This window comes from Anolis sagrei, chromosome 3 (assembly GCF_037176765.1).
Source record: "Anolis sagrei isolate rAnoSag1 chromosome 3, rAnoSag1.mat, whole genome shotgun sequence".
In the NCBI taxonomy this organism is placed as follows: Eukaryota; Metazoa; Chordata; class Lepidosauria; order Squamata; family Dactyloidae; genus Anolis; species Anolis sagrei.
The window spans coordinates 71,875,095-71,890,171 of record NC_090023.1 but is presented as its reverse complement, the minus strand read 5'-3'; the positions used below and the strand labels follow the sequence as shown (position 1 = coordinate 71,890,171).

Here is a 15,077-nt window from a genome sequence, read left to right as displayed (position 1 = left end):
CCCATGTGTAATCAGTCAAAACAATTGTGTCCAGATAATTTAGAAATGTACTTAAATTTTATTAATATAGTTTTAATTGAAGGAAATACTAGCCATTGAGCAAATCATGAAGACCATTTATCCACTTGTTCTGCAACAATGAAATTATCTTTTGGTTATATATATCAAATTATTACTGCAAAGAGAATAAAAATTTCAAATCTCGGAAGAAGTCATTAGACTAGTTGTAAGGAAAAATGGCAGTAATTGTAATATATTTAAAAGTTCACTCACTGTACTTAACATATACTACTCCATAAATATAAGGAGCACACTACACAAATCATAACCATTATTCTACATAATGTGAATACACATCTTGCTTATCTCTAGTACATTGTCTAAGTGGTTCTCTTTCGCCCAGGAAGTTCAGGATATTCTTCAGGTAACAGAACATGATGGCGACATGTTGGGCAGGTACTGTGCTCCTTAATCCATGGACCAATACACTGTATAAAACACATGAAGATCCAGTGTGAAGCCAACAGTCAACACATAAACATATACATACACAAAGATATATTATGGTAATTAGTTTTCAAATGTTTTCATGAAGCCACTTGTGAGCATGGCTTTGAAACTTCGCAGCATATATACAATTTCTATTGCAAGTTTTCTATAAGGTAACTGAAGTGTTTTGTTCAACTACACATCACACAACACATCCCTGCCAGAATTGGGAGATGATAAATATTGTTATGGCAGTCTCCAAATTTACAAGAACTGAAATGATACAAGTTGTGTTCTTGGTTGAATTGTCCTACTTACCAATTTATGAAATCTGTGACCGCAGTCTAGCATTTGCATAATTTCTGAACTTAATTCCTCATGACAGATCACGCAGGGATCGTTATCCTATGGAAACAAATGTATTTACTGTGATTGAAAAGCTACTTTCAAATGTCTTGATTCCTGCTGCACAGATGTAAAAAGCAGCACTGATGATGATTTTACACAACCTTTAGTAAAGCATAAATTGCACATGTATAAGGTCCATACAATATTTCTGTTAAGCTGGCAGGGTTTCTCAAAGAATGATAGACTATGGTACAAAGAACAATTGCTGGCGCAGTGTAAGTTAATCTCCAAATCATTTCTGTTTTTAGGTAACTACATACATAATGTTCCAAGACCACCCCCCCCCTCTCGAGATACCTAAAACTGAACAATACAGAACCCCATATTATACCCCATTATATTTGGACCAGAAGCATACCATAGAATTCCACCGGAGGACCTAGGAAGGCTTACAAACACTTCTGTGAGGGAGGTATCTTTTGGAATGTGGATAAGGGGGCCCTACTATACAATACTATCCAAATAGTCATCATTCTAAAACAGTGGTTACCAAACTTTGGCCTTCCAGGTGTTTTGGACCTCAATTCCCAGAATTCCAAATCAAGCTGGCTACTTTTTCCAGGAGCTCAAGTCCAAAACAATTGGAGAGCCAACATTTAGGAATCACTGTTCTAAACTAATGACTAATCCAGCATGTTTCAGAATGAACACTGTAAATTTAGATGCAAAGTACCATGAAAATTTCACAGTCATGTGGTAAAAGTGTCTCCTGGAACTGTATGTATCTTCTCATTTCCCGTGCTCAAATTCTGTTCTAGGGGAGGGGGATGTATCAAGTGGGGTATAGAGAAAGTGTGTGAAGTGTCTTGAACTCTGGACAACTACCCTGCAGTCCAGGCTTTGAATTCCCATTGGCCATGGAAACCCACTGCGTGACCTTAGGTGGGTCACACCCTCAACAGGAAACCCTCTGAACAAATCATGCTAAGAAAACCCCATGACATGGTTGCCCTAAGTCGGAAACAACCTGAAGGCACACAACAAAAACAAATAGTAAGAATCAGCCAAAATTGCCTTCTTTCACTTTCCACTCATTGAAGGTGCTACTGCAGTTCTGAATTTCCGGTCCATAAAATTTTTTGGACTATATAACCCAAAAAGCTGGAATCAGCACATCTAAAGTCTTAAAGCTCTACAAAAGGCCAAAAGTTGGAAATGGCAGTTTTATTGTATCCATCTCCTTTCTACAAACTAAGGGGTTATTTCCATGGAAAAGTCATTGATCCTGCAATGTATTTACATTGCTAAAATTGCAACAAGGCATTTAGGATACTGGTATTTTAAAAACAGGCATGCTGAGCTATTTAACTTGGGAGTAGGAACAAATAAGCTACTAGTTTCACCTAAAAACCCCAAATATTATTCTTTCAGATTTTTTTTCACTAAACACTTGAAAGTACTGCAGTCTTGAAGAAGACAGTAACATAGAAAATAAAGGGGTATTTATTATTATTATTATTATTATTAAAAGACCTACCGTATCACTTGGTTTCTTCCACTTTGATTTTGTTGTTCCTCCAACAGTTTTCCAAGGCATCTGAACTGACTGAGAAGACAAAGTTTTCTTTTTTGTGTTTTCATTAGTAACTCTAGTCTTTGCTGGGTTAGCCACATTTCGACCTGATGACTTCAATACTTTTTGAGTCTGATTTCCGTTCTGTCCTGAAGCACTGGAGGGTGGTTTTTCAATTTTCCACGAAGAAAGAGCCTTAAGGGAATAGAGATATTGGAAAGGCATTTGTAATATTCCCAAAAGGATGCAGGTGAAGTCATGGGGCAAAAATTAATTCCCTGACTAGAGGTAATAACTTCTGCATTATGAATTTTGCTTACTCTTGTACAGATTCAGATTCACCATAACACAATATAGAATGTTACCAGGGAGCAGGAGTTTGTAATTCATATATTTCAAGCTGGTAGTCCTCAATATGTGAATGGAAGTCAAATAAAACAACTCCGCCAGAAAACATATTAGGGTATAAAATATACCCCAGTAGGAGAATAATTGAAATAGAGAGGCAGAATCCTTAGTCCCTCTCCTATTTCAAACACTAAGCAAGGACTTCCAACACTGGTTACATCAAACCTATGCTGGAAGGGTTATAAAGTCTGGCTATATGTGTAGCTAACCAACCCAAAAACAGTTTCAGAGAGAAATTATTAGAATATTTTCAACCTGATTTTCAAACTCAAGTGTTACTTGTTTACTCATTTTGGCTACATCATGTAATGTACTATAGATGAGTTACTGTACTATAGATGAGTTTTACTGTTACACTTCCATATCTCAAAATAGTCAAAGGTTTCATGGTACTTTTGTTAAGAGCCATCATTTCTAGAAAATTACCTTTTTCTTGTTTGGATGATCCAGAATAAATTCTGTTACCCTGCTAAGCAGCTCATCAGCACTCAGCTTATTCTTATTCTTGATTTTTACTTCTTCAATGAAATTCTCCAGTTCTGAACTGCAAAAGAGGAGAAGCATAATTTATTTATATTTATTTATTTATTTGGAGTGCTTCTACCCCACCCTTCTCAACCCCCTGGGGGGACTCAGGGCGGCTTACAAAAGGCACAATTCAGTGCCTAACAATTCATAAAATACAATACAAAATACAATACACAAATGTATCATATAATGTCAACAGTATAACTAATTAAAACAATCAAACAGTATACTAGCAGCAATAAAATCATCTTGTGGTCAATGTTCGCCAATTCATGATCCTGATAATGAGGAGTTCTGTGACTATTATTTGCAAAAACAACATATTTTGCCAGAAGTTAAACGGCATATTGGGATACACGAAATGTGTATTTCTTGGCAGTTTAGCCTACAAGATTTTGAATTCCAATTTTAAAGACTGTCAATATTCAGTTTATCTTTCTTCCTGATGTTTTTAAACTACAGTTGTGGGGAGTGCTGGGAGCAGCAGTTCAACATCTAGAGAACCACACAGCTTTCATCCCAATTCCAGATAAGAACTATCAATCAGCCTTAAGCCCTTTAAAAGATGTGAAATTGGGGAAATGTCTGACACTAAAAATGTATGATTTCAATGTAAGCGCTGTTGATGTTCAAGACTTAAGAACAAGATTGCATCACATGAAAACCTTGAAGTGAAACTTAACTTTGACCAGTAGGCAAATACTTTTTAATTCCAATAGGATTTTCAAACTGAAAGTTCAGAAGGTTACGTGTTATTCTTATTGAACTGTTTTAACTGCTTTTTACCCTTTTTAGATATATATTTCAACCATTTAATACTTTAAATATAGTTCAATTCAATTTTAATATTGAACTCTTGTCTGTTTTTAGTTATATTGTATAATGGATATTTCATGGAGGCCGAAGTCCCATTATATACAGTGACATAAATGGTGTCCCTTATAATAAAATGGCAAAATCTAGATTTGCTCTTTGGATTTTTTTTTTTTGCAAGGTGGGAGAATCATTGATGAAACTTGTGGATAAGGAGGACATACTATGCTTTAAACTATGATCTGCCCCGACTCCCAATTTTATAAGATAAGGTATAAGTGAATAGCAACAATACCACCAAAATGTAACCTTTGAAGCCGGAGTACATTTTATAACATTTAAAATTAAAGGCAATGTGGTAAACTCAATTAGAAAGAGAATCGCACAACTGGTCTGGGAGCAACCAGCCTCCAAAGCTGTTCCCCGGAAAGAAAATACCTTGTATGGTGTGGAAAGATAGTTCTGAGTTGAGCAATGACATTTGTTGATGATTTAGGGAGGAGTGGCTTGCTTATAGTTTTGACGTGACCCAACGTTCCTGCTGCAGATGGTTCCTCTGGTGCACTGTACTGTAGCTGGGTAGCCTGGGCTGGCCTTCTAGAGCTCTTTGGTGACTCGGGCAGGCAAACATGATCAGAAAGCAACTGTCCTTTTGATTCCAAGAGCGTCTCTCCAAAGTCCTGCTTAGCAAAAAGAGGTCTAGAACCTTTACCAGAAGGTTTACTTCCAGTATGTATAGTAACCACAGGTTGCAGAGGATTATTATCATTCATATTAGATAATGGAGTAGGGAAGTATGGAGCTGTAGCTGAATACATTACAATAGCTGGATCATTAATAGGGGGCCACTCACATGTTGCCTAGGGAAAAAAAGAATACGTCAGTAAGATGAGAAATGTATACTGAGGGAGTATTTTCAAGCATTTCAAACATGCTTTTGCCATTTCACATATTTCTACTGGAAACTTCATGACAAATACTGGATGTTGACAACAAAAAGGCTTTAATTTCAGCTTCACTGGTTTTCTCCAGGCACCTGTATGTGCAATACCATGCGATGTTAGGATATGACGATTTCAAAGATTCCCTCTCGTATTATTTATATGTTGCTTAAGGAGATGAGATTATTATTTGCCACATTTTTACCATTGATTAACTGTCGAAAGCAATGGGATAGTAGTGCCAGAAACGAGCTCCTGGATTTGCCCTCCAACACAGGAAACCAAACAACAGGGAGCCAATTGTAACAGTAGAAATAACTGGTGCAGCTACACAGCAGAATTAATGCAGTTATACAGTGATTGGTTGTCATGGCTCAACTATGAAATCATGGAAGCTAGTTTTTACAAAGCCTTCTCTGCCAATCGGCTAGTACCTCATCAAACTGCATATCTCTCAGCATTGAGCCATGGTAGTTAGCAGTGTCAAACTGCATTACTTCTGTTGTGTAGATGCACCCGATATTGTCGCTCTTATATCTCCTTCCACATTGTATGTTCCCCCAATAATGGCAAGTTCATATAAACAAGGTGGATGTTCTGCATTGTCTTTTTAAATACACAAGTTACTAGGTGTAGACTAGAAATCATCAGGCTCCCTGAACTGGCCAAAGTGCCCCTGGGTATTCCTTGTCTATCTCCAAGCACCACTATGTGTAATCTATCTTAGAGATAGAACCATCAGAGTCAATGACACACATTCCCAATCCTTTCAGGCATTCCATAAAGATTACATGATTAATGGTATCACAGTGCTGTTGAGAGGCCCAAAAGCAGAAGCAAGAACACACTCAACAAGTGGCTTGAAGATGTGCACACAAACTTGAGTTACACAAAATAAGGTGCCTAAAATGTTGATTCCTGAAATCTGTACATAACTCTATGTAACACGACTTTTGTTCTTAGGTTATAAATGTCACTTTTAATTGGTTCTATCATAAACACGTCAAAAAAGTTTATTAAAACTGCAAAAACCTTGTTTTGTGGGACATCCTGCAGCACATTTTGCTATTTTTTAAATTTTATTTCAGACATTTATATCCCATCCTTCACACCCCCGGGGGGAGGGGGGATGACGACGACTCAGGGCGGCTTACAACTGGCAACCATTATATGCCAACGACAATAATAAAAACAGTTAACCATTAATTAAAACATCATCATAAGTTAAAAGCACCAGTTTTTCAATGAATATCTCATAGAGTCTCAATCAATTTAACATTGTTTGTGGCAGCCACAGAAACCAAGTTTCTGGAGTATAACAGCTACTTTCAAAGTAAGTACCGCACAACTATATAGGAATAACACTTTCAAACAAGTAACAGATTTTTTTTTTCAAATTTTCTTACATAGTGTAATGATAAAGAATGGTATACTTGCTTCTGATGCAAAGCAACAAAATACTTACTGATGGCAAACCACTAGGAGGCTGGAGTTCTGCAATTTCCACCATGGGAATGTTATTTAAAAGGGCACCACTTTTCACCATGCAAATTTTTTCTTCAAATTCATTCTGCGGAAAGAGGAATGAAAGGCAACGGAGGTTTGATAGCTCTAGAAATGATACAATAAGTATTATCCATCTTAAGAGCTAGAAAGCATGACAGCTGATCTCTTAGATAGGTTCTCCAGTGGAATTAGTGCAGGCATAATATGGACTTCACTAGCTTCATATAGCAATCTACAGAAACAAACATCCCTGTGAAGATGTACAAAGCATGATCATATCTTGACTGATATCAACCTCCAAGTATCAACAAAAAAGGTTAAAATATAAGAATCAATATTTTAAACTTATTATTGCATATTAGACATACCTCAGCTTTTCTATTTTTTTCCTTAATATTAGAAATATAGGCCTCCCAAGATTCAATTTGTAATTTTGATTGTGGCACTGTGGAACGGCTGGAAACAAACAAATTATACCTTGGTGACAATTGAAATTAAGAGTACCTACAAGATAAAAACCTACCTGGGAATGATATCTATTTTAGCAAAAGAAAATACTTGAATTTTACCAGTCTATCTTACAATATTCAAAATGATAAAATTAGTAACCAAGTGTCAATATATACCCTGCCTGCATCAGAAGCAGTACAGTTTAGTAGTCAATACAGTATGCAATTGTCAGTGTTCGTGTAAAGTCAGTGTCAGTATACTGTAGTGTATAGTCAGTATGCAACAAAGAAGAGACTAAAACAGAATGCTTTAGAGAACAGATTGTTTAAATCTACTATGTTACTTTTAACAATGACTACTTATTTTGGTCTCTTAAGAGCACAATTTAAAAACCAATATATTTTATGGGAGAGTAGATGTTTTTTGGGCAACTGAAATAACACTTCTGAAGATCTGCTATATATTTTGTAGATTGACTTATCTTTGTTCCTAACAGTTCAGATAAATAACCAGGTATTTCTAACAACTGAGAAGCCTAATTTGCCTTGCATGAATATTAGTGGATATTTACCACTAAGGAGATTCCCTCAAACAAGTATTTAACTCTTCTCGGGAAGATCATATTTTACAAAAGATTATTATTCCAAATAGTTTGAATGCCAATTAAGCTCCAAAAGGTTCACGCTTCCAAAAGGCTAAGAAGATTCCTGGTTTTCCAAAAGATCATGATCTCGAAAAGGTCATGTCTTTTTTTAAAAAAATTATGAGCTTGGAACCAGACATTTGTTTGCAAAATGGATTGAGTCTTATAGGGTTGCCACTGAAATTGTCAATTCTCTTAACCACTGAAGTTTAAAAAAGTATAGGTTACATAAAAATGGAGCGGGGAGGGGGGAGGAGGGGGAGCAAGGGTGTTGGCAGGGACCAACTAACCAAACAACTGATGAAGCAGAAAATAAGACCTTGACATTAGATCGCGGCATGGAGGGGGGGAGGTGTTCCACCTTCCGAGGGGCCCCCATAGAGGTCGTGGTGAGAAGGAGGAGATGCGGAAAAAGGAGACCTCGAATTCGGCCTAATTCGGACCATTTATCTATATTAACAACTCCCAACAGGTCTCCCAAGGTAAATTGGTGTAACCAGGTGAGCGGGCCCTCGGGATTGAAGGTGGTGCTGCTGAACACCAGATCTGTCAACGGAAAAACGACCTGGATCCAGGACTTAATCCTGGAGGAGCGGGCAGATCTGGCGTGCATTACAGAGACCTGGCTGGATGAAGCTGGAGGCGTAAATCTGACCCAGCTTTGTCCTCCAGGCTTCTCCGTACAGCACCAACCGAGATCCGGAGGACGGGGAGGCGGGGTCGCAGTGGTCTATAGAGATTCCATCCGTCTGACCAGGAGCCCCATCCCGCAGACCACAAACTTTGAATGCGTCCACCTGAGGGTGGGTGACCGGGACAGAATAGGGATTCTGTTAGTGTACCGTCCACCTCGCTGCACTACAGTCTCCCTACCTGAGCTAGCGGGGGTGGTCTCGAGCCTGGCGTTGGAGTCTCAAAAGCTCCTTCTGCTGGGGGACTTCAACATCCATGCCGAGGCGACCCTCACAGGAGCGGCTCAGGACTTCATGTCTGCCATGGCAACCATGGGGCTGTCCCAACGAATAACTGGCCCCACCCACTGTGCTGGACATACATTGGACTTGGTTTTCTGCCAGGGATGGGAGCAGGGTGGCGGGGTGGAGGAGTTGTCCATCTCTCCGTTGCCATGGACCGACTACTTCCTGATCAGATTTAGGCTCACTGCGCCCCCTAACCTCCGCAAAGGTGGAGGACCCACTAAGATGGTCCGCCCCAGGAGGCTTATGGATCCGAATGGATTCCTGACGGCTCTTGGGGATTTTCCCGCCACCGCGGTAGGTGATCATGTCGATGCCTTGGTCGCTCTCTGGAATGGGGAGATGACCAGGGCAATTGACATGATCGCTCCGGAAGTCCCCTCTCAAGTAACCGAGCTAAACCAGCTCCTTGGTTCACTGAGGAGCTGGCAGCGATGAAGCGAAGGAAGAGGGAACTAGAGAGCGTGTGGCGCTCGGACCCAAGCGAGCCAAATCGAGCACGGTTTGTGTCCTTTCTAAGGGCATATGCCGCGGCAATAAAAGCCGCAAAGAAAACTTTCTTTGCGGCCACTATTGCGTCTGCAAAAAACCGTCCGGCGGAGTTGTTTCGGATTGTCAGAGGTTTTTTGACTCCCGCCACTTTAGGCGGGAGCCCTGACAATTCGGCCACGCGCTGTGAAGCATTTGCTCGGTTCTTTGCAGACAAAGTCGCTTTGATCCGTTCTGGGCTGGACACCACATTAAATGCAGTCTCTGGGGATGTGACACGAGCACCTGCTTGTCCGGTTTTGATGGATTCTTTTCAGCTTGTGAAGCCCGAGGATGTGGACAAGATACTTGGAGGAATGAGGCCCACCACGTCCATCCTAGACCCCTGCCCATCCTGGCTTCTGAAGGAGGCCAGAGGGGGATTGGCTGAGTGGGTGACGGTGGTGGTTAATGCCTCCCTTCGGGAAGGCAAGTTTCCAGCGAGCCTAAAACAGGCTGTTGTAAAGCCGCTGTTGAAGAAACCATCACTGGACCCCACTAAATTGGACAACTTTCGGCCTGTTTCCAATCTTCCCTTCTTGGGCAAAGTCATGGAAAGCGTGGTGGCCTCACAACTCCAGGTATTCTTGGGAGACACGGATTATCTGGATCCGGCACAGTCTGGTTTCAGACCGGGACATGGTACCGAGACGGTCTTGGTCGCCTTAGTGGATGATCTGCGCCGGGAGCTAGACAGGGGGAATGTGTCCCTGTTGGTGCTCCTGGACCTCTCAGCGGCCTTCGATACCGTCGACCACGGTATCCTTCTGGGGCGCCTTGCGGAAATGGGTCTTGGGGGCACTGCTTTGCAGTGGCTCCAGTCATTTCTGGAGGGTCGTTCCCAGAAGGTGTTATTGGGGGACTCCTGTTCTACCCCACAGCCTTTGACCTGTGGGGTCCCACAGGGCTCTATACTGTCCCCCATGCTGTTTAATATCTACATGAAGCCGCTGGGTGAGATCATCCGGAGTTTCGGGGTGCGGTGTCATCTGTACGCAGATGATGTCCAGCTCTGTCACTCCTTTCCACCTGCTACTAAGGAGGCTGTCGAAGTCCTGAACCGGTGCCTGGCCGCTGTAATGGTCTGGATGAGGGCGAACAAACTGAAATTAAATCCAGACAAGACAGAGGTACTCCTGGTCAGTCGCAAGGCCGAGCAGGGTATAGGGTTACAGCCTGTGCTGGATGGGGTCGCACTCCCCTTGAAGGCACAGGTTCGCAGCTTGGGTGTGACCCTGGATTCATCGTTGAGTCTGGATCCCCAGGTTTCAGTGGTGACCAGGGGAGCATTTGCACAGCTTCGGCTTGTGCGCCAGCTGCGCCCGTACCTTGGGAAGTCTGACTTGGCCACGGTGGTACACGCTCTGGTCACATCCCGTCTTGACTACTGCAACGCTCTCTACGTGGGGCTGCCCTTAAAGACGGCCCGGAAGCTACAGCTAGTCCAGTGCGCGGCAGCCATGTTGCTAACAGGAGCAGGACGCAGGGAGCACACAACGCCCTTGTTGTCCCAGCTCCACTGGCTGCCGATTTGCTACCGGGCCCAATTTAAGGTGCTGGTATTATCCTACAAAGTCCTAAACGGTTCCGGCCCAAAATACCTTAAGGACCGCATCTCGGCCTACGAGCCCACGAGGACCTTGAGATCATCTGGGGAGGCCCTTCTCTCGATCCCGCCTGCCTCACAGGCACGTCTGGCGGGGACGAGAGAGAGGGCCTTCTCGGTGGTGGCCCCCCGGCTGTGGAATTCCCTCCCTGCTAATATCAGACAGGCACCCTCTCTCATGGCCTTTCGTAAGGGCCTGAAGACGTGGCTCTTCGAGCAGGCTTTCAACTGAGCACTATGTTACTGGAAATGACAACTGGAATGAATTACGACTACGAGCTTGATTATGATTCCATAATATGACGCAGCGGATTTTTAGTGTAAGTTAAATGTTGTGTATTAGTGATGTTAGTCTGTTGTCCTGAATGCTTTGTAATGTGTCTTTTTGTATTGTACACCGCCACGAGTCGCCCTAGGGCTGAGAGTGGCGGTCAATAAATGCAAGAAATAAATAAATAAATAAATAAATAAATAAAATGAATGCTTTTTTTAAAAGAACTGAAACTATACAAGCACCCAAAAGAAATGTTTTCTATTAATATGGGATATTCAGTATGTGCTTAAACAAGTTATTATTTGACTGCTGACTGAAGAAACCCATTTAGATTAAACTTCCACTAAAAGTTCTAGATACCGGTAGTCATCACTGCAGTAAACATCTATATAAATAGTACAGGCATCTACAGGAAGTAAGATATTTATCAAACGTGTGAAATATCCTCAAGTAAGTATTAAATTATCTATAGATGAAATTTTACAAACAGACATAAAAATGTGAATATGAATAAGGATATATAAATAATTCAAATTTATGAAGCATAAGAAGCAAATGCCAGGATCAACTGCTACCAAGACATAACCTGAAAATTAAACATACACTCACTACACATCCATCCTTCAAACAATGCCCCTAGAGAGCACTGTGAACATCACTGATTATGGATCTGGACCAAACCTGGCACACATACTCATCATGGCCAACAGAAAATACTGGAACATGTGGAGGTGTCTGACTAAGGATCTAAAGACCCATGTGTATCCTTACATCCAGAAAGCCATATGTATTTCTAATGCCACTATTAATAAAATCCAAAGTCAAACAATGATTACTTCTAACATTTATCATTTCAAAATACCTAACCCAGGCATCACTGGGCACCTAAGCTAGTATATTATAAACCTTACCTGGTCATAAACTTTAGATATTTGAGATTGGCTTCTGCATATGTTACTTTTCTGCATAATTTATATAATGCAGTCTCTTTCCAATTTTGAAGAACTGATATCTAAAAGAAAACACAAATAACTCCATTTAGTTGAAATACAGCAATTAATACTCCTAATTTCATGAAATACAATCAATCCTGGATAATTCCTTGGGCTATTGATTTGTTCCTCAGCAATTGGAGTAGCCTAAGGTCATCAATACTACAGGTACCTTCATGACTTTTGTGCCTTCCTAGATTATAGGAAGTGTTAAATCCATCCACATGGATGTCTGCTTCTTACCAAGACAGTGAACATATTGGTACAGTAAACCAATAAGAAAGAATAACAATGAATCTAAAGTATTGTGATTTTATCTAAAATTGATTCTAATGGTGGAGGAATCTAAGGACAGAGGAATCCAAACAAAAATTATTTCAAGGTGGGATATAATTAAAAAGAAACAGCCTAAATAATAATGTGTGGGTCTAGATCCAAAACCTCATCTGCCTAAAGGTATGGGGCAAATTTTAGGCATCTCTTAAATAAGTGATCTCTTGTGGCTGTTCTGCAGAACTAGTGCAGGTACACTGCAGTACGTATTCATGTTTAAAAACTTAAAAGGAACACAGCTGCTCTACATTATATTATAAATAATATTAGTACAGGAATATTTCAAGCCAAATTTCCATTATCACAATCTTTAAAAGACAGCTGTAGGTACATGAAAGAAACTAAAGACAAGGGATATAAAATGTGGATCTTCTCCATATGCAATGATCTTATTATCACAGAGTATTAATATAGTTTACACTGTATCTCCCTCTTAGAAAAATCACAGCATTATTTAAGGTATGAGATTTCTAAGCAAGTGTGAGAGGTTGCAATAGTAACCAGAAACAAACTTATGAAAGGTATACAAGGTGCAAGATAACATGGTGTACCTCTGCTGCGACAGCTCGCTTAATACATTCTTGATATTCATCATGGCTCTTCTTTATAAGCGCTTCCATTTTTACTTTTTCACTTTCAAACATATTACTGTAGAGTCAATACAAAGACTGTTAATATTTGAATTAAACATCAAATATGGTTTAGCATATAGCAGTATCAGTATCTGCAAGATAATCTTTTGGTCCATGTTCTCCCTCCACCAACCCCCCCCCCCCCCCTTTAAGTGTGTCTTTCATAACCTTTTCTGAGGATGTGAAAAGGTTTATCAAGTTCTCCACTGCTCAAAAAGATGTGGAAAAGTTTCTAATGTCCAATTGAAGATATAAATAATTTTAAAAGAATTACCTGATCTCAAGGAACTTATCCAAATACTGTTTGTATTGCTTATCCTTTTCTTCAATGTTTCTCAGGTATCTGTTGGGTTATATAGACATGTTTTAAGAAAGCAGACTAACCAACACACACATATCCAAAACAAAATTAATAATATACCAATCTTTAGTGTTTGGACAACAGTGCTTTCTCTTTTCTCCCACTGTTTTTCCCCCCCAGATGATAAAGTTCTTTGCATAAAGAGGTGTGACAAGTTAAATAACATAAGAAAACATTTAACAAACTCATATTGAGTCGACAGAACATAATTAATACATTTGGATCACAGTTGAGATTTGTAAAGATGGGCTGTTATTTTGAAGGTTAAATGTCGAGCTAAATAAATGACTAAAATCACACAGGTTAAAAGCACCCAAATGCTTAGGGAGATGTCTATTATGGAATGATCATTACGATCTATCTCTTTATGTAATCACATTAAATTCAGCCATATTGATAAAGACAGGTTGCTTACCTATAAGCACCCATGACACCCATGAATTCACATGGTTATACTGCGCCTGTACGGTACTCTAACAGAATTTCCAAAAGCTTTAGTATTTTCAGTTTTGGTGGTAACCCCGCTGTCTCTCCCCCAGGAATAAAGGTGTCGGCTCTCTGGCAGGCTCCTCAGTTCCATTGCAACAGCTGCAGCCTTAGAGAAAAGTGGCATGGCCCAGATGGGAGGAACTGTGGGAGTGTGTGAATTCACAGATGATCACTTGAAGAAACACAGTTACAGGTAGGCAACCTGTCCTCCTTCTTCATTGTCTCTGTGAATTACACAACTGGAGACCAGAAAGCTAAAGTTCTGCTGCCACTGTCGCCATGCATTTGGTGAACACCCTGAGGGCTGTTGTGAGGCAAAATGGTAGGACCGTAAACTGGAAGACTTGGTCCCCTACTTCGAAGGAGAGGAAGCACCAATGTGATGGATATACTGCAATGTGGAAATAAGTGTCCTTTAAATCTATAGTGGCAAACCAGTCCCCTTGAGAGAGTAGAGGAAATATGGAAAAAGCAGTGACTATTTGAAACCTTCTGGGGCAGATGAACTCATTGAGATCCTGGAGATCATGGATGGGCCTGAGACCACCATCCTTTTTTGGTACGGTGAAGTAGCAAGAGAAGAAGGCCTATGGATATTCACCTCTGATGCCACCTCAATGGCACCCAGATTCTCCAGGAGACACTTGATCTCCTGTAGCAGGGCTGGTGATTCTGGAGGTGTATTACTCTGGGGGAGTGGGGAAAAATAAATCGAATTCCACATATCTGAGGTCATGATGGTCCAGATGGGATGGAATGGAGCAATATGATCTCTGAAAAAACAGTGTGGGTTCGTATGGTATCGAGTAAAAATAGGAGTTTATGGCGGCAGAAGTGGTATCTGAATACAAATTGGAGTAATTTTCCATGGCGTCAAACTCTTTGTCGAGCCTGACTGGTGTTGCTGGTACGCTGGCATTGACATGGAGGTTTCAACGGTCTCCTGTTTCCCAAGTCTGGGATGCCAGAGGAGGATCGTTGGTGCCACCACTGGGGTGGCAGGTTGAGCCAAGGGCAATATAGTTCAGAAAGGACTGGTGTTGGCTTTTTTAAGGTAGGCTATATTTCTTTGGCATGATGAAGAACTCTGAATCTCATTACAACTTTTTGTCAGTTCCTGCATTAAGAAGTCTGATCACATCGAATGGAAGGTCTTCTATCACCTTCCTGGCTTCTATAGAAAGGC

General features: G+C 40.7%; 2 protein-coding genes across 4 annotated transcripts in view; one reads left to right on the top strand and one right to left on the bottom strand.

The window, feature by feature from the left end:
* The window catches only part of PIGP (phosphatidylinositol glycan anchor biosynthesis class P), a 103,617-nt gene that overhangs the window by 24,108 nt on the left and 64,432 nt on the right, over positions 1 to 15,077 (top strand). The window lies entirely within an intron of this gene.
* Positions 39 to 15,077, bottom strand: part of TTC3 (tetratricopeptide repeat domain 3) — a 69,176-nt gene continuing 54,137 nt past the window's right edge. For all 3 annotated transcript variants that reach the window (XM_060770342.2, XM_060770343.2, XM_067466712.1), the window contains exons 37-46: positions 13,316 to 13,384; positions 12,961 to 13,057; positions 11,996 to 12,096; positions 6,975 to 7,062; positions 6,566 to 6,670; positions 4,598 to 5,019; positions 3,245 to 3,362; positions 2,375 to 2,605; positions 808 to 894; positions 39 to 488 (exon numbers count right to left, since the gene is read on the bottom strand). In XM_060770342.2, coding sequence (XP_060626325.2) covers positions 381 to 488; positions 808 to 894; positions 2,375 to 2,605; positions 3,245 to 3,362; positions 4,598 to 5,019; positions 6,566 to 6,670; positions 6,975 to 7,062; positions 11,996 to 12,096; positions 12,961 to 13,057; positions 13,316 to 13,384 — 1,426 coding nt within the window. In that variant the 3' untranslated portion in view covers positions 39 to 380. The remainder of the gene's footprint in view (positions 489 to 807; positions 895 to 2,374; positions 2,606 to 3,244; positions 3,363 to 4,597; positions 5,020 to 6,565; positions 6,671 to 6,974; positions 7,063 to 11,995; positions 12,097 to 12,960; positions 13,058 to 13,315; positions 13,385 to 15,077) is intronic.